This window comes from Bactrocera oleae, chromosome 6, assembly GCF_042242935.1.
Source record: "Bactrocera oleae isolate idBacOlea1 chromosome 6, idBacOlea1, whole genome shotgun sequence".
Classification (NCBI taxonomy): Eukaryota; Metazoa; Arthropoda; class Insecta; order Diptera; family Tephritidae; genus Bactrocera; species Bactrocera oleae.
In genome coordinates, this window is record NC_091540.1 from 65,063,157 (window position 1) to 65,084,015 (window position 20,859).

At 33.6% G+C, this 20,859-nt stretch overlaps 2 protein-coding genes across 19 annotated transcripts in view; one reads left to right on the top strand and one right to left on the bottom strand.

Moving 5' to 3' along the window:
• The window catches only part of Svil (Supervillin), a 368,637-nt gene that overhangs the window by 60,262 nt on the left and 287,516 nt on the right, over positions 1 to 20,859 (bottom strand). The window lies entirely within an intron of this gene.
• Positions 13,368 to 15,151, top strand: LOC106627370 (uncharacterized). Its single transcript, XM_014247460.3, has 2 exons — positions 13,368 to 13,937; positions 14,626 to 15,151. The coding sequence occupies exons 1-2, from the start codon at positions 13,557 to 13,559 to the stop codon at positions 15,031 to 15,033; spliced, it is 789 nt and encodes a 262-aa protein (XP_014102935.2). The 5' UTR covers positions 13,368 to 13,556; the 3' UTR covers positions 15,034 to 15,151.

The following is a 20,859-nucleotide window of genomic DNA, read 5'->3' on the forward strand; positions in this document are numbered from 1 at the left end:
TTTGCTACAACTCATGAGACGGTTCTAACTCTATCAAAGCTTTACCGAAGCAAGAATACACTTCACAAGTGCATTTTTTATGGAATATAAGGGTATAAAACGATATTTATCTTGATTTTGATCGATCAGTTTGTATGGTAGCTATAGTAATCCAACCTGAAGAATTTGTTCGAAGATTGAAGTGTAGCTTTCAACAATAATCCAACAACAGCTTCTTGGAGAGAAGAGCATGTGCAAAATTTCAGATTGATCTCAAAACTGCGTATTTAATACGCATATATACAAACAGACGGACATGACTAAATCGACTCAGCTTGCCACGCTGATCAGTATATACACATGTATATATGTACTTTATAGGGTCTCGAACGTGATGACAAACTTACTGCTCAGGGTATGAGCATAGTCTCAAAAAACAAATACAAAATAATATTTAGACATTCTTGAAATATTTGCATTCAAAAAAGCTTATTCAAAATTGGGTTAAGATCACTAAAAATTCACGTAATGTAATAAAATTTAAGAGCTAAGTTATAAATCACAACAGATTCCGTGAAATTTGCAAATAATTAAAAGCGCAACGAAGACATAAATCACGTTGCAGCATGGAATACCCCGACACATGTTTAAATGTGTAAATCAATTAAGCGAAACAAAAACGTAAAGTGTAAAAAATTAAAAAAAAAACATGATAAAACAAAACAAACAGCAAAAAATAAACAAACATTAAATATAATAAATAAACAATAAAAATTTGCAACACCAAACGTTAAATGCGAATAATGAATTTTTCTATGTAAAGCTCTTTAGCAAACCTCTAGTTCAAAGTGCCTCACTTCAAAAACAATAAATTTTAGAAATGGCATTTGACCAATAAACCGAAAAGCTAAAAGTGGCCCAGGAGTTGGTCGGCATGCGTGAGCGTGACGAGTTCACAGCACAGCGTAAAAAGCAGATACCAAACCGAAAAAGTCAAATGACTACAACAACAACGCTCCATAAACTATGCATGAGTAAACATAATAAACGAGAAAACGCGCTTAATATCAGTTGCGGTTTTGCAGTTCAAGTGCTTGACGTGATGCAGCACAATATATCAGCAATAAAATCTGTTCGAACTGGAAAAAATAACGCATAAAAGAAACTAAAAAGCGAAAAATAAAAAAATTATTGAAAACATGCCAGCAAAAAAAGGAAAAAGAGCGGGAAAATAAAATATAAATCTTGAGAGATGTTAAATGACGTGAGCCAAAATAAATTGGTGAAGAAGAAATGTTTAGCGAAAACAAAACAAGTAATGGTCATAAAAAACAGCACACAAAATTCAAAATAGTTTTTAAAACAATCGATAATGCAAAAATTAAACACGGCAGACATATCATAGATCATAGATGCTATGGATATAGTGAAAGTGTCGAGTAAAAAATATATGATCATCTTATATCAGAAAATTGGAAGTAACTAATCAACAAAATTTCACAATTTTGTGACTGGAATGTGACTACGGGATTTTTGTTCGGTCAAAAGGACTTATATTTTCATTAGGAGTTAAGTTGATGAACCAAAAGATTTTTACATCACATACAATATTAAGACTTTTCGTTATAAGACTGCTCTTTTTGGGCTCAAGACAATACCGGAACCAATCAAAATGAAACAGTTAGTCCCTATATATATTGCGATCTCTTTGAAGGAAATATGAACCAGATTAGTAGAATACTTATTCAAAGGGTGCAGGCTGCTAATAGATACCTTACTTGTCGTGATTGTAGTAGGAACTGACTGGAAACAATTCGCCCATGTTGCAGTTGGGAGGTATCTAGCTCAAGTTTAACTTCATAGTTGAGTGTTCGTGACTGCTCAATTGCACAGCATTCAAATATGAAACCTTACCATGTTAGGGATACAAAAAAGGAGTGGATCAACTATCATGCGACCCGTGCCGAGGAACGCCTGGTTGGGGACCCTTAGGTAGCACAGGTAAAACTACGACTAAGGTGAATCACACAGTAAGAAATCGAAAAATTGGCTTTGATAACCGTAGACTTAATTTTTGTAGAGTTGATAAGACCCCCTTTTATACAGTTAAAAGTCAGATTTCTCTTTAGCTGAATATTACAGTACCTCAACACCTTATTTTTAGAATGATACAGATATCATAACGTAAGGTTATGGTCTTAATTAATTCCGAGATTATCATCTCAAACCATTTAGAAACAATTTGAAAAACGTTGGAAAAACTAAATATAATAATTGTATAAAAGCAATAAATGAAAACGCTGTTACTAATCATCCAACTGAGCTAAAAATAAACAAAAATACAATTACTTGAGAGCAAAAACTCAAGTCAAAGCAGCCTCAGCTCTGCAGCAATTACTTTTGACGTAAGTTCATTGTTGTCAAGCTGTTGCTAACATAGCTGAAGATAAGCGAGCGAGTCAGCGAGCGTTTTGTGGCTTTGTGCATCATCATCATCACCATTGCTTTTGTAATTGGTACGCATATTGCTGCAATTGCTGTTGAAAACGTAAGTGAGCAAGATTTGTGCCGAAGACAGCGCATCAGTCACGCGTCTGCGCGTTTATCTTTTCAATGTCAGCCAGTGTCAACGCATTGTGGCTGCCACACACATTACGAAGCAATGCACACACCTCATTCGCTCACAGACACAAATACATACAAATATAATATATTGCTATTCATTCATTGTGGCAATTAAAGAGTCTCAGCTGTGCATTGAAAATTGAAGACGCCGCTTGGCGAATTCCCACGATCACGACTGATCCACTCGGCGTTGCGTTGCGTTGCCTGCGGCTTTTGCCATTCGCGAACTCACCTTTGCTTTGCAGTATGTTTTATGTTTCTATTATTTACTTTTCATTTGTTGAGCTTGCGCTTCTTTTACAAAGCCTGACTTGATTGCCATTTGATTTGTTATTGGCTGGTGAAGATGAACGCGCGCAACGAAATGAGCTTGGCCGTATATGTGGTACAAAGATCAACTGCCAAGGCCTATTTCAATGTTGACTTTTGTAGGCAGTTAGTTATGAGAGTGCACTAAATATCAAGAGTTCGCTATTGGGATTCATAATTGGCACTCAAAAGACTCGATTATTTTTTGGGGGTGGCATATCTAGATAGAAAAATGTTTATCTTAATTTAGAAAACTGGTAGCTGTTTCGAACGAAATATCATTATAACAATCAAAGAGTGGGAAGATGTAATAAACAAGAAAAAAAATTAACTTTTGATGCACCAAAGCATTATACCCTTCATAAATACAAAAGATTTCATACACGAACTTGATTTTGATCGGTCAGTTTATATAACAGCTATAGTGGTCCATTCTGAACAATTTCTACGGCGATTATACCGTTGCTTTGAACAATAAACCATGCCACACTTCGGGATGATATTCTGCTAAATACAAATTTTTACGAGCAAGGACTGGATTCCGACTAAGATGAGTAAATCACAGCATTGTGGATTGTTGTGGTGAAGACTTTATAACACGTTTCCTGCAGGTAGAAAACCTTTTTTGAAAACAAGTGGCACATTTTACAGAGATAGATGTTCAAGTAAGATCTTCCTTCAATCATTATAATGATCATCGAAAGGTTTTCAGGAACTTCTCTCTTATTACCACAAGTAATAAAGAAATTTTTTAATATAAATTTATAAATAATTCCACAGAAGCAATTCATTTTCTCTCTTGAGTAAGTATGCATTTTATTTAAGATTTGAGGTACAAATCTCTGTTATTTGCGGACCTTGAAATTTGCACGTATTTACTAAATACGCGCTAAGTAAATATATTTATGTACTTGAATATAAGAAGATAAATAAAAAGTCACTGTGTTAACCCAGCTCATAGTGTAAGACAGATTTGTGAAGCTAAGCTAGGCTTTGTTTTGTAGCATGTCGGCAAATTCAAGTTCAAGGTGTGGCTTATTTAACGGTTTTGCTCGCTTGTTTTTTAACGTGAAAAGCAAAAAAAAACCAAACATTATGAATACACCACAAGAGCGGGAACGGAAACTTGATTCGGCAGATGTGGTAGTTTCCGGTTGCTTATATTGCATAGTTTTTATGAAAAAACATGGCAAATGTAATCAAGTAAATCTTCATAACACCAACCTAACTGGTTGCTTGGTCAGCAAATATTATTTGAATTTTCACGCTTAGACATATGTACTAGGTCATCGCATGACTTTCGAAACAGCGGCAACAATAATTTGAAATATCGGCTGTTATAGTGACGTCACTTTAGCAAAGTTTCGCAATAAATAACAATATGATAATTTTTTCACCACTGTACTTATGACTAATTATTCTATCATGGAAGAGAAGGTAACTGCTTTTGGGTTTAAATACAGATATCAGACAAAAGGCGTTACTTTTTAAAATTAAGACAATAATATCGAAACTTTGTCCTCCTCTGTAGGATTTCTTAGTGGTAGTTAAATGAAATACAAATGATCTCGAGAACATGTATTCAATTTATTGAATATACGAAAGAGATTTTTTCTAAAAAAAAGTTTCCAAACGCTGATTAACAGATTTTTACAGTTTGATGCGTATTTAATGGGAAATCCTTGCGATTTTAGATTATATTGAAACACTTATGTTATTACAGGTTTTGGATCTAGAACTACCATAGGTTTATGAATGACACAAGATTTTCAAACTGTATGAGTCTACTTTCTAGATTAAATCAGAATAAATTGTGGTGACAAAATAAAATATTTCGTTGTTAGGGTCCGAGTGAAAGTGAAGAAGTTGAAAGGGCACACTTAGTGCGACAGCTTTGATAGGGCTATTTTTGAGAATTAAAACAAACCCTTACCGTATAAATTGTTTTAAAATTTAAATCCAAAAAAAATTTGATAGTGATCGGTTCATTTATATCCGAGCAATCACTGCAGCAAATTTGAAAAATGTATAGCATATCGAAATTTGAAATTAATCGATTTTTTTTAAATTTAAAATAGATGTGTCGCTTAATTCAAAATAAACTCTATAAACTAAATAAACTATATGCCATATATACCCTATTGGAAAATAACTCCTTCAATAAAAGTATTCAATCAAATCCGTTTCCACTGCAGTAGGTTTTACGTAACCGAAAAATACCGGAGCTTTTATTTGGCGAAGGTCTGTCAAGTCGCCAGTATTATATAAATATTATATATTCGAGAAATGTTTTGTCACGCTACAACAACAAGAACAGCAACAAGTAAAAAAATCAAAATATACTTATTAACAAAGATTAGATTTCGAATTATTTGTACAAATGATGTAATGATTTTTAAAAGTAATTTGAAAAATATATAAAAAAAAAAAATTAATATACAAAATTAACTAATTTGCCATAGAAATATCGAATAGTAATTAGAAAGGCATCATTAAGCAATTTACCACTTTTGCTTAATTACAGCATTTTTGTTTAATTATTTCTTTTTTATGGAAATAGAAAATTGATTATTGCTAACGGCGCAGCTCAAGGTTGAAAAAATCATTAGCAGAATTTCGATCTTGCATTTTTTTAACAACCTGTAGACATGCCTATATTAGTGTATATATGTACATAGAAAAATATATGAAAATGTTAATTTGTTAAACAAATTGTAGGTGTGTGTTTTATTAATTAAAAATTTTTTAAATATAAGTTTTCTATACACGGTAACATATTCATACATATTTACATATATATGAAATATATAGACACATATATAGGTATTTTTGCCCGCACTAATATGAAAACCTGTCTATTATAAAAAAAAATTAGAGCGAACAAGTTTGATTAACGCAAGAAAAGCATTGCATTATCTTACAATATAACAGTAATAGAGTAATTATAACCCGCTGACAATGAAATTAAATGTAACTTAGTTATTTTTTCAGTTTTTTTTTCGTAATTCTCCTCGAAGCGTGTGCAACTGTCTTCAGCGTCGCTCTCACAAATAAGAAATCAGCTGAGCAGGTCTGCGGCGGTGACAGTTGAATGTACTCCAGCGGAGATCTATTGTCACAATTACTAAGAGTAATTATATATAAAAATAGAGATATATTTATATATGTATTACATATATACATCCATGTGAGTACTAAACTACACAGGGCCAGCTGATGTCTTAAGTACTACTTCGTGAAGTCGAGCGCTGAGGCAACCCTACATACATACCCACATCATAAACGTTCAACATTTCATTAACACTATGTATTGTACTTACTCGCGATATATAATATATACAAACACTTTAAACCTGTGTGTCGCTACTAAGAAGACTTGCGGTCAATTAACCTAAGTCAAGGCAAGTTTGGCAGAAACCACTGTAGACAGGTTACCACAGTGGCAAATGAAAAATAAGATCATCAAGAACACTCGTAAGAATATAGAAATTGCGCTTAAGAAGTGAAAGAAACAAGTGCAGTAACAACAAGAAAAAAACCACAAAATAGTACTCATAAAACAGTCTTGGCTTTGTGGTCTGTCTGTCTGTCTCTCCCCTCAATCCAATTCTGATTTATGTTGTGTCACACACGTTCTTGTCTTGCCTAACAAACGCATGGTGTTCGAGCTTAACAGGCTAGAGGTGGCATGTCACATTTGTCACTAAAGTGGGTGCTCGCTGTGAATCGCTCGAAGGCCTATGACCGTAAGACGACGTAGAATTTGTTGAGTCACACTGTTGTCTGCTGACGTTTATGAAATTGTAAGAAATATTTGTAAATTACATACTCTTTGCTTTGTAGTAATTTTTTATGTGTGGAGAATAATTGCGTAATATTAAAGTAGCGAGGTCGTATTTAGAAAAATGGAAGGAGAAAAGTTAAGCTCTCGATTACTCCAAGTTTCCATCAATCGTTATAAGCCTGGGCAGGTTTCAGACCTTCATATCTTCGACGAATTTCTTTTTGGTGCCTTTTCGGAACTTATATTTGACAATTAAGTTTCTAAAACGGAAAAAAGTCACCGAACATGGAATAATGTGTCTAAGAGCTAATTTTTGTTGGTTTTCCGTCGGCAAACACCAAATCGTTTTAAACGATAATGAGAGCGAACTGATTGAAAAGCAAAATATCATCTGAAATTTGAGGGACCCTCTGCTCGATTAAATACTAATACAATATCAACATTTTTTCGAGTAAAATTCTCTTCACTTTTTCAATATCGTTCGTATCGCGGTTAGACGAATCAGAGGGGTCAGGTTTTTAACGACCGCAGGAACTCTATTCGGCATAAACTATACATAAATCAGTAAGTTATTGTAATATAGTTTTTGTGAAAAAAATCATATAGGTATTAAATGAGTTGAAAATTAAATTAATTTTTATACCCTGAAGAGGGTGTATTAAGTTTTCCATGAAGTTTGTAACACCTTGAAAAAAAATTTGGAGTCCCTGTTTAGTATATATAGTATACCATAAATAAATTTTGCACGTGTTCTTTTCTCTTCAAGATACTACTCATTTGTCGGAATCACCGATATGAGACCATTATAGCATATAGCTGTCATATAAACTGATCGATCAAAATCAAGTCCTTGTATGAAAAACTTTTTTATCTCAGAAGATATCTTCACAAAAATTGGCATATATTATTGTCCAACCTAACGCTACAATCTCCGAAAAAATTGTTTAGAGCGGACCACTATAGCATATAGCCCCCATACAAACTGAGCGATCAAAATTCAATATCAAGATGAAAATCTTTTAATACCCATTATGCTATAAGAATTGCACATGTGCAGGGTATTATAGCGTCGGTTCAGCCGGTGCTTTTTTCTGGTTTTAATTTTCAGTTTACAACACTGTGTTCTAGCATTAAAAGACGATTTCGTCAAATATGTCACAGCTTTAACCTTTTACGCACAGAAAAAAACGTTTTTTGTTCAGCTGTCATTCAAAGTGATGAAAATATATGCAAATCTGAAGGTATATTGTTATTTATATTGTCATACAAAGTCATTATTTTGCCACCTTACTTGTCATTCAATTGTCACAATTGTATTGATTGTTTGTTTATAGTTATAAAATCAAGCTTAATTAATTTGAATCGTATTAAATTCAGCAAATTGTAATTGATATGAAAAATGTGTGGCTTCACTCGTCAAATGTCAAATCGTACAACCAGCACTATAACAAATATTCGCCAATCATACAGCACGTCAAGCAGCCAATCAGGCAATCAGCAAGTTCGGCTCAGTAAGCCACACAGTTTAAAAACAGTAGCAATAATATCGGGTATCACCTACGTAACCCGTTATTTAAGTACAATATTTTAATTTTCATATATTGATTACGCCGTGATGTATGACAAAAAGGGCATTGATGGATAACGGCAACTAAACAAAAAAAATCAGAATATCGAAGTCATATATGTAATCAATTATATCCGTGAGTATTAAAGCTTGAAATATGAGGTTTCTCGCAAATAAAAAAAATAATAATAATAAAATTCAGTTGAATTCTAAATTTAATTTAAATTTTTTCCAGTATAAAACAATTTTGAATCAAATGAAGTGTTATCATATTCAGTAAATATTTTAAATAATTCAACTCCTATAGTCTAACTTCAATAACAGTTAAAACGTTTTCGAATACTGATTTCCAGATTACTTAGCCAATATTTTATCGGACTAGAAGGAAAGCGACTTCGATAAATGAATAATTGCAGAAGTACTGTCATTTAACAAATCGCCTAATTGTAGGCAACGTTTTTCAAAATTACTGTAAAAATTATCAGAGATCGATTTTCTTTTATAATTTTCACAAAAACATTATCACAATGTCTTTAAGCTCAATTATTATTCACTTAATTTTACCTACTCACTTTGAATATCTCACTCTTTCTGTTTTACGAAGCGTGCAAGTTTGTACTTCAGTTGTCAGCCACCCTCAAATTCGGTCTATACCAAAGTCTGCGTCTACTCATACATCAGTCATTCGGTCGTTGGAGTTCAGCGAGCCCTCTCAGTGCTCCCCCTTCACTAACCGACTGCATTGTTTGCCAGTGAGTTTCCTCATCACTTTCATTCATTTACGCTCATACTTCATTTATTTTCGTTTGTTTGTTTATATTATCGACCTTCGGAACAGGGAAAATGCCGGCTAGCCGCCGGTTGTAAAAGTTTTACGCTTCCACGGTTTTACCGTATAATGTTTGTGTACCGGAAAGTATACAAAGGAAATATACATTTGGTTTTCCGGCTGCATAGACGCCACTACCCGCCAAAGTGAGTAAGTGGTAAGACCATAGCAACCCCAACAGTTGCATTGGCCGTGTTTTTTTCCGAATCTAACCAAGGCAACGTTCGACCGCCAGTCACCCCCAACTTTATGCTGCTTTAATAGATGATACTTTTGACTTTTGATATTCGTAACATTGTCTGCTGTCTGCGTGTATCCTTTATTCATTTCCCTGTTGGCGCTTTAGAACTTTATGTAGCACATCCTTTCTGCAGAGGGCATTGGTTTCTTTATGCCTTCAATGGCTTTCACTGCTGCCTCTTTGTGTTGATATCAAAGCACTCACACTTCCTTGTACATTACATAAACAAATTTCTTGTTTGTGGAGTATGCGGCAACAAATGGATGCATGCCACAAACTGTGTTAACATTTCATTTAAGGATTTCAACAGGGAGTTATAGTATATATGCATTACATATACATACATATGTACTACATGAGTAATTTTCAGCATTTAAGGTGCCATTTGTGGCAACACAGAAGTTTATATGTAGAAATATGACAACAAAGGGGCTTGCCAGGCGTCAACTGGCACCGGCGACTATGTCGTTAATTTACTTAATTTTTTTATTGGAAATATGTTGTACAGATTTTAGTGGTGATTTCTGCTGAATGAAGTGGTTGTCATTGTTTACTCTTTCTTTGACAAATTCTTTGTTTGTAATGTAATCAGATATTTTCACGTTTCTAGAGGGTGTATAAAATTAGATTAAATAGTAATTAGCACTAATGTGCCACAAATTGATTTATACAGTCCAAACTAAGGTTCACAGTTAAAATTCAACCCTCCTATGATTATTATCACAATGTCATTCATAATAAAAAAAAATTTCAAAATTTACTAAGAATTCCAAATATATGTATAATAAATTACCACAGAAAAGCAAAGTTAATAATTTTACTAATAACCTGAACCTATTGGGAAATTGGTGTATGTTAAAATTAATAAATTTCAATTTATTTATTACGAAACCCAAGGAGAATTCGTGAGAATTTCGGAGAAAAATTTTGAGGTCATATTTTGAAGAAAAATATAACTCCGTGCAGTGGTCCAAAACACAAGGACTACTTATGTAGTGATTGAAGCATTCGCTTCATTAAATTTTGCAGTTTTTTCTTAGACAGATATTTTATGAAGATCTTAATATTGATTTTGATCGGTAAGTTTGTATGGCAGATACATGTTATAGTGATCCGATTTTAACAATATAGTCGGAGATTGTAGCGTGGCTTTGCGCAATAATTTATGCTAAATTTCGTGTAGATATATTGTCAAATAAAATAGTTTTCGATGCAAAAACTTGGTTTTGATCGAACAGTTTGTATGGCAGCTATATGCTATAGTGGTCCGATCTAAACAATACAAGTATGTTCGGAGATTGTGGTATTGATTTACATATGTTATATGTTATATTGTTATACAACGCAGCATTAAAGCCGATTTGGATGTATGGTATTCAACTATGGGGTACGACCTGTGCAACTAACATTGATATATTACAGAGGATTTCGGATTCACCATGGTAGATTCGTAATGAAAATATTCACGAAGATATTTGTATTCTTATGGTAAAATAAAGAAGTGGAGGACAGCAGAAAGAACGATAAAGTTAAACTCCGCAATCATCCAAATCCGTTAGCTAATGTTTTGCTACAGTCCTGTACTCAAACTCGCTTAAAAAGGATAGATATACCAGCCTTCTATAGAGTAACGTGTCACCAACAGGATTCACTAGGACCTTGAACTTGTCTAGTTTTAAATAGACTTAAGATTTCATGATTTATTGTTAAGCTTTGAACAAACAGATTCAATAAATAAAGATATATTTAAAAATATATATATATCGATTAGGTATATTGTCAAGTAAATTTTTGCCAGGACTAAACCACCCAGCTAAACAATGTAGTGGTTCGATATTGGTGATTTCGAAAATGCACGAGAAAAAAATGTTTGATATCTTAAAAGCAGAAGGACTAGTGCGCGTATATATAGACATGGTTAAATCGGCTCAGCTCCCTTCGCGGATCATTTGTATATATATATATATATACTTTATACTTTATTATAACCTGTTCAGGGTATTAATAGCAAAAAATTTAGCTTCTGTTTGCAATTATTTTTAAAATTTATTACTCTGTGATTCATCGATTAAAATAGCCACACTTTGTTTACCTAAGATATATGTTTCTCTATAAACCGTAGATTTATTTAAAATGTATACAAAAATTTTACACTATTGTTTGTTTAACAACAACACATACACTTTAACAAAGTTTAATAAAGAGTTACTGCTTGTATTGTTATTAAAACGCTTGCGTATTTTGTTGTATATTTTATGATAAAATTATTTGTTAATAATTGTTCCGCAGAAAAACTATTCTTATCGCTTCGGATTGCCTTTAATTTTTTAATAAAGTTTTATACAGATTGACTAGAAGTAAAGTTAGTTTTACTTTCTTTACTTCAGTCTTGTAAACATTGCTGAGCGCTGAATCTCGTGAACGAAATGTTATATGAATATATTTACAAAGACGCGGGTAAAAAAAAAAATCCGCCGACGACAATTAGGCATTTTGTAGCAGTAACTTAAATAAATATGCTAATATTTGCGCATTAAACTTACGTTTTCAGTATCGCTTACATCGTATGTTAAATTGTGTTCGTTACACTAAATACTCTCTTCTGAAAAGTTTACTTCTAGAAGCAACAACAACGTTATGCACGTGAATACAATAGAAGAGAGTATGTGAATATCCCACTAAAGTTGTATAATGGCTTGCTGTTATATCTCTATTTGATTATGCCAGTTGTTTGTTCGATTCGCTAGTCTTCAAGCTTTGTCTGATCGAAGGCAGCTCACGAGTATAGCTCTTAATGAATCATGTTTTATGTACTTAAATACATAATTGCTCTAATTTATTGCGCACTTATTTGATCAAAAAATGTTTCTCAAAAGCCAGTTAATTTTCTATTCAGTAATACAGCTTTAACTAATTGTGGATGATTTCATTACTCTTTATTTATCTCCGTGATGTACGTAAGCAATATAGAAAGAGTTATGCACGTTTATCATGACATCGTCTAGTGTTATTATTCTAATGTCGCGATTCTAAAAATCTGCAGAGTAACTGCAAACAAATAACTAACAACAAAACCAATGGGAAGTTGTAAAAAAATCACCAAAGGCGTAAGGAGATAAGTGTTTAGACAACAAGCTCTTATGTGCATACGAAATACGAGGGTGGCTTAGAAAATAAACAAAATAGAAAGTCGAATACCGGTGTTCTCGACCAGTTGAATTTTGTACAGCTGCCCAAGGTAGCTCCTAGAACCCTGAATGTACTTATATTGATGGAAGATAAGTATTCCGTGACAAACATTTTAAAGACTACAGGTTCTAGAAAAAAGGAAGATTACTCTATTCTAAGTTATAGAAGTAGTCAGTATATATCTAGCCCGATTTTGTCAAGTTAGTTCAACTATCATAGAACCTATTCCTACACGATTCTACTATATTTCATCGGATTTGATTCTCTAATTAAATCTGAAAAGACAGTAGAACAACGAATAATTCGACAGCATGGAAATATTAAGAACCTAGCCGTTCCCACGACGGTTGGGTATACGAAAAAGGAATGGACTCGATTTTCTATCCGGCTAAGCATTAACTCGACAGCATTGCTCAAAAATATTTGGAAAATGTTTTCTGCCCTACAACAACATAAAAAATATTTAGATTTCCATTGTCCTCAACCCAAGAGGGTATTCCTGTCTCCTGAAACATTTTGTTTGGGCGCTGTTCAATCACCAGAACTTCGACAAACCATACATTTCTTAGCACAAATCAAACGAGAACTTAATTGAAGAAAGTGTTTGCCTTCTATCAAATACTTTTCAAACCATCATCGTAGCCTTCTGTTGAATAACGAGAGTTGCGAGCTAAAACAATCAAACCTGAAAGAAAATTGTCTTCTCTTTGAAGGTATTAAAGTTCGTTGTATACTGTTTACTGACGAACTCTTTGTAACAGATAAGGCCTGATAAGGTGAGTAAGTGTTGGGCTTCGAAAATTCGCAGCCACCAAACAATATAAAAAACCAATTTCCTACTTAACGTCCAGCATAGTTTTGTGAAATTCCAACGACGAGAAACAACTCGCCGCACAGTGAGAAAAGAATAATAATTAAACGAAAAGTTTATTACAAGCCGCAGACTTGGAGTACTACGTGATCGCATTAAAGGCAACTAGCGCCGATCATATAGTGAAATTACGCAAAAGTCGTCTACGCAAAGAGAGGCAATATGCTGAAGTTGACAATAGCAATACTTTTGACAGCCGCTCTGCAACCGGCCATGTCACAACTACCGCACAGCGCAGGATTACCATCCCAACAGGGTTTGGCACGTCTGCTATTCACCTCGCGACTTACGGCGCTGAACCCGCAAGTGTCGGTAGCGTGTTTCACCGATTACATCGGGCATTCAAATTCGATCAGCGAAGCTTACGGACAGGACTACAAACAGTGCCTGCTCGAAGCGAGCGAGGAACGCAAACAAATTGATGGTGATTCGGTGAAGGAACGTCATGAAGTTGTGGATGCAGCAGAGGCGGTATGCAGTAGTCTACGCATTTGCAATGAGCAGAACAATACTTTGGAACTCTTCAACTGTCACACGAAAATTGTGAGTATATTTCGAGATGTGCTGTGCAATTAGAGAAGTTTAATCGGTAGTATTAATGTCGTATGAGGTAAATGAAACTATCTGAAAGTTTTAGATATCGATAGACTTTGTAATCTAGATAGGATTAGCGCTAGATTTTCTATGAATTTCAAAGCTCAAATGGGCAGCAGATTGGCATAAATATCTGATTATTTGGTTTTTTCCAAAGGCGACAAAAACGCATTTTAATTTTACAAGTGGTTGAGGACAGTAATGCTGTATTTCGGGTATTTTTTCCGTTAGCAGTAATGCTTTCGGGTGTTTCTTTCATTCATCTCGATACTGTGACTCATATGGTCATATACTAGATCTAGATTTTGAAAAAAGATACTGCCAGATACATACGAATTCCTTTATGACTACTAAAGATTTGAAAATTTCGGGTCTTTTTTAAGGGAACTTTTTTTTAGTACAATCGAAGTGCAGCAGATAAAGGTGGGGCAGAGGAGACTACCTATAGAGTCAATGTAACAAGAGACAAGGAATTTAGTACAACAATACCACTCTGCCCCACCTTTATCTGCTGCACTTCGATTGTACTAAAAAAAAAGTTATCTTTCGTATATTTGCGGAAGAGTTTTTACACATTATCCTTTTTAAGAATTACACTACTTGACTAAAGTATACTCAATGAAAACTTCATTCACAGGGTAGCGAGAACACCAAAGCCACATACAGCATATCGGGTAATGCCTCCGAACATGCCACCGTATTGCAAGAACGCTATCGTCGTATCGAGTTGCATCATCAGCAGTGTTGCCAACATGCTGAACGCCGCTATGTGACAGATACGGCGAGTAACTATAACTACTTGCAAGGCTGTCTAGATGGACAAGTGCAGCCTAGACTACAATTTCCGCCAACAACAGTACAACCAACGACAAGTTCCACCACACCATCAACAACAACGACAACCACTGAGGCACCATCACCACCACCGCCGTCGTCTACGACGTTGCCATCATCACCCTCCGTAGTCTACGATGAACTAACAACCACTGAGCAGAGTCAAAATATACAACAACAAGTAGCACAGATTTTAAACTTGTTAAATTGACCGCCGGTAAAATCAAGGGATTCTTCGGCGGTTAATTAATTTCAAAAAGCTAGCGAGGTTAAGCGAATAGGAATGTAAGGAAGTAATAAATGAAAAACAAAATGCGATGAAAAATTAATGGTTTGTTGTTTTTTTTTTGTTCGTGGCATAGTTCTAGTAGTTTTAAAATTTTTTCTTTCAAGCATTAGCAAATTTTTTTACCGAGTGTATTCGTAATTTTTGCAAATTTTGCAGTAATACAATATCGGCACGTTAGCAAACACAAAGACAGTTAAGTGCACTTAAAAGCTTCGCTAAGTGTCGGGCGTCAAATCAACCCTGTTTCACAACAAACTGTCAAATCAGCACAAAAAAGGATTATAAGCTCGCTTTATTTAAGAAGTGTAAATATTTTCCAAATTAACAATGCAAAAGCAGAAGTGAGTTGCTTTTGCAAATTCAATGTGTGATTCGGGTGCATCTTTCACAACCCCACCACAGTATAGTTGAAGCGAACCCTTGTAATGCTCACGGCAGTCAACTGCATTATCTACGATATACATATACATATATTCCGATCATTAGCTAAGCATATAGACAATATTTATTTTTGTACTTCGACTCACACTAAATATTTAGCTGCCACATTTTGCACCACTTTTAAGCGTAAAGTCTGGTTAAAGAAAATAATTTTCGTTTTTATGGTTTAGCGTCACTTACCTGCAAGGAAAAGAGAAAGAAATAAAAGTAAATATTTTGCTAGATAAAAATATTTTTAATAAATTGCTATTGAGTTATGTTAACAAGCGGGGAGGAAATGCATTTTGGAGCATGTGTAGGAAAATATTTGCGAACAAAATGACGTCAGCGCATATTTTGCATGGCATATTTGCGATAACTATAAAAATATATGATTTTTTTTTTTTGTTTGTTGGCAATGTCGAAACAACACGTGCAGAAGAAAGCGCTTAGCATATTTACAACCACTCAGAGTTTTATAGCTTAACAGAAGAGCTACGGAAGAAGAGGAAAATACCACCAAATAATATGCTGCAAAGATTCTATAAGCGAAAATTGTTGTTACTCGTTACTAATTAATCTCTTAAGAGCATAGAAATGATAGCGCTGTTCTCAATAGCTTTTTTTTGCATCAATTAAATATATTTATTGCAGATCCAAACTTTTTAATTGACTTTCAAATAATTTGTTATATTAAAAAATTTTCTGCATAGAAGTCTCGAAGGAAATAGCGAGCTTGAGTAAAATTTTTTAAATATATTAGAAGTAATGCCTTCAACCGTCTTTGAGATTTGACATGCCCCCTTACATTTCGAAAAGGATCAGCAGTCATATTTACCTTCAGCATTAAAGGAGTTAGGCCAGTCTGGAATTTTCATAGTACACTTAAAGAGCCCGCATTTTTCAAAACGGGTGAAAATGGTACTTACAAGCTAACGCACATTGTCTTTTTAAATTTAAGTAAAGAATGACTAAGTCAGGGTGCGAGTGCAATTAAATAGTTTTTGCAATTTCAAAAAAAAACCTTATACAACAATCGACTATAATTTCGGCCAAACCTAATTTTTTCGAGAGATTAAGTGTAGGGGAAAATATAATTTCTCCGTTTCTAGAAGTTAGCCTCCAAAATGGAAATATTTGGCTTAGGCTCAGTATTTTGAAATACAAAACTTTTATTTTTACGAAAATCCAATATTAAAAACCTGTCACATATATAAGCTTCACTGTAAGTAAGTGAAATAAGAGAAAAACTAAGAGAATGCCATATTTTTACTTTTTTAGTAACTTACATACTACCTACATATGATAATGAGGTTTCAAAAAAGCTCAATTTCGAAATTTGAACTCAAATATTTTGATTTTATTCGAACTTCGAAAAACAGAGAAATAACTTTTTTCTTTTTGACTCAATTTATTACGAAATTACAAAAAAAAAATTTCGTACAGGAAAAAATCGATTTTGCTGTATAGTATAATATATAATTATGAGCCACCAACATCAGATGGTATTAAGAAAAGAAAACAAAATGTTTAATGTTTACTCTCAATATAATAAATGTAGGTCAGTATCAACTGCACCTAAAATGGCACACTTTTTAAACTATATATTCGAATAATATCGAAATTAATCGAGTAATTTTAATATATTTACTTTTTTAAATTCCATAAATCGATCAATCAATCTACAAACAAGTTGCTCCTCGATCAGTTATAAATCGTTCTGAGTTAAAAAAAAATCACATCGGCATGGAATGATTACAATAAATAAAATATTATTAATAATTCCAACCAGCAGCTAATTTCGACATTGGCAAATAAGCATTAAAAAGACAAGCGCCTAAGCAACGCAACACTTATCCAATAAACTAATATCCACTTCGTTTTTTTTTCGGCATCTCAAAATGTACATAAATTATTATAATTATATACAAATTCTCATATACATGTATTAAAAAAGATATAGACATGTATGTATAAAATAAAAATTAAGAGGCTTAAAAGCTTAGAATATCAACAACAATTGCAAGCGCACATTTAAACAACGAGTCCATATATCGCAAGAAACATAATTAATCTTCATCGAAATGAATTAGAAATATAATCAGCTAATTTGATAAATGTAGAGCAAAGATAGACTCGACTTGGTGTTTGTTTTTGTAATTATTTAAGACATTTTCAGGGTTTCGCTTTAAGTAATGGATGAAACCAAGTTTTTTATTCTAAAAACAAAATAAGAGTAGCAACGAAATAATCTTCATCTTAGCTAGTGATTTTAAGTATCTTGAAGAATTCAAAAACTTTTAAATCATAAAAGATTCAGACTTCTGAGAAATTTTTGTTGCCAGATATCTGAAACTACAATTTATAATGACTAAATGTTTATTAGCTTGAGCCATGGTGCAAAAATATGAAAAATTCAACACCTTAAGGTCTATGACAGAGAAGTCTACCAAATCACCTCTGTATGACCATTTTGTCTAAAAATATATTTCAATGCATTTTTTTATTTGTCACCTAAAATACATATCATGCACAATTTCGGGTACAAAATCGTCCGTTACAGCTACAAACAATGGAGCAATCCAAATTCAACAAAGAATAATAATTAAAATACAATGAAGTCGAAAAGTTGCAAGTTCATCAGCCCAGCAATTGTTGACACGACCGTAGATGAAAGCAGAAACTGAAAAAATAATAATTTTCCAAATATTGCGATCAAACGATATATTGTATATTTTATATACATACATATGTACCGAGGGGCACACAAATACAACTACATACATATGGAAAAACATAATCACACCAACAATTGTAAGCATTTATGGTCAAAACTAGTATTAAACAATATTTTACAACAAAGACACACATACACATACATATACTTTTAAGCGCTTCGAAACGTGCAATCATGGTCATGATCACTTCGGAATTGCTCTATAAACACTAATACAAATGTATATATAATATACTCGTATATAGGCTCGTCGTACGTTGAATTTACGAAAAAGCATCGTCAGGAGGCGACTTTTATGGACATAAACACTCCAAAATACAAACTGCGGAACTGAGACAAAGCAGGAAAATGGTTGAATGTGTATGTATGTAAAAACAAAAAACGCCGACAGTTAACGTTACAAAGCGGAAGTGTCCTATTTTGGAAATAAATCGATAAAAAAATATTTCAATATTTATCATTTATGATATTTTTGAATAAAACAAGAAGAAACCTTAACTACGAAGCTACATGCTACAAGCTATGGCAGCTATATGCTATAATGGTCTGATACCGGCAGTTCTGACAAATTAGCAGCTTGTTGGGGAGAAAAGGACGTGTGCAAAATTTCATCGATAGTTTTTTATCGTTTTATTATATCGATATCTTAATCATTTCAGCAATTAAAAATTTGGTTAATCAATTCAGATTATTCAAATAATTTTACACTTTCAAAAATATATAGTAAGATTAATATTTCTTATTCAGCAATTACCGACTGCTTGAGTAATAAGATCATTTAAAATTTTAATGTAACAACTTAAAGGAACGAAATATAACAAAATCGTTTTCCTAGAATTTCTGGAAATTAAATCGTATAAAAAATTAAATATTTAGGGATTAAAAAAAAATAAGCTGCGCAAATATGTCAAACATATAAATATAACTACTTCCACATTAGTTTTAACTTATATTTTATCACCACTGAACCACTGTATCACTCAGGTACACAAGTAACGAAGTAAGCCAGTTGTGTGACGCTCAAAACATCGCCGCCTTTTTTTGTCGCAACAACGTGTATTCTCTTTCGTATATGGGCTACAAAAGTGGCACGCTGAAACTTGCCGCCAAAAATGGCTATATTCATTTGCATTGATAATGTAAACAACGAAAGTACGAGTTTTGGCGTTAAAAAAGATGATGATTATGTTTTTAATAAACTATACTTCAGTAAGAAGCGATACTGCGCGATACAGCTTGCTCAAATCTATACCAGGAATAATAACTAACCTTAAGTATAAAACCTAAGTGGCATTTGCATTTGCAACAGAGCTAGGAAATGTTCTAACCTCAAACTACCTTTACTAATTTTGAAAGCGCAAAATCAGGGCTTTCGTATTTTAGGTACGAATGATTTAGATTTTGTATCGACAATCATCAAGCTTTTAAGACATCAGTTTTGCATTGGTAGTATTTGCAGTTCATTCAAACATTTTAGGTAGGGATGAAACTTTCAGCCATTGTCTTCTGAAGATGGTATTCTAACGAAAGAACGACAATTTTATCATTTATAACAATGGATCAATTCGTAACCTGATTTTTATCTGATCAAAAAGGAAATGAGAACTATCGACGAGAGAAGCAGTGATGTATTCATAATAGAGAAAATAACTATGTGCTGTCCATTCAAGAGGATTGTAATACTAGCAAGGTCATTGCAAGATTGAAAGTGGTCACCGTGATCTATAGACGTCAAACAAACCCTACCTTTAAATATAATATTGATCTTAAACCATAAAAACTATATGCTATGACTTTCAATTCAAGGCGCGAGAGATCACAAATTTAAAATTTCCAAAACGATGTTAGAATTATGTTCAAGACTTTTCACTTCCAGATTATAAATCAATACAAAGGACGTCAAGTAAACAAAAATCAATTTGATACTCGACTGTTAAGCATTTCTAAGAATTATTTCGGCAAATACATATACTCAAATGGCCAACAATCATAACAGAAAAAACATTTAGTACATATCTAATACGCTCCAGGGGTACATGACAGCTTGAAATTTGGTAGCGGCCTAGCAGAAGACAGCAGGCAGCCAACTGAAGGCGAGCGGGCGAGTTAAAAGCTAAATCAAAACAAGCGACTGGCGGTTGTTAGAAACACCTGCGAACAACAAGTGTTATTATTGCGTCAATTACAGTTTGGAGGCCTCTTAACTGTGGCAAAACAGCGTCTAGCAATTGGCGTTCACTGGCATGGCGGTGTTACTGGGGCGCGTGCGCTTAACAAGTTCGGTTGTACACATACACACACACATTTCTATGTACATGTATATAACATAGAAAGACAACGCCTTTTCCAAACAACTCTGGCAATTGAGTATTTATTTGCGCCAACTGCGAATCTTACTTGCCGCGCATGCGCAAAAACTGCATTGCGGTTACACATGCCAGCACACATATGTACACATATGTACATATGAGTGCTTGGCTTAAAGTTGTAAGAATTTCAAATATTTTCGCTTGCCTTGCCATTCCTCGTATTTTTCTACAAATTCTATTGCTATAATGGAGCTTTTGTCGACTAATAATATTTACACGCTT

Bases quoted from the DNA above. Each gene is read 5' to 3' on its own strand.
- LOC106627370 (XM_014247460.3), top strand. From the start codon at position 13,557: ATGCTGAAGTTGACAATAGCAATACTTTTGACAGCCGCTCTGCAACCG. The intron at 13,938-14,625 runs GTGAGTATATTT...CTTCATTCACAG, and splicing joins TCAACTGTCACACGAAAATT to GGTAGCGAGAACACCAAAGC.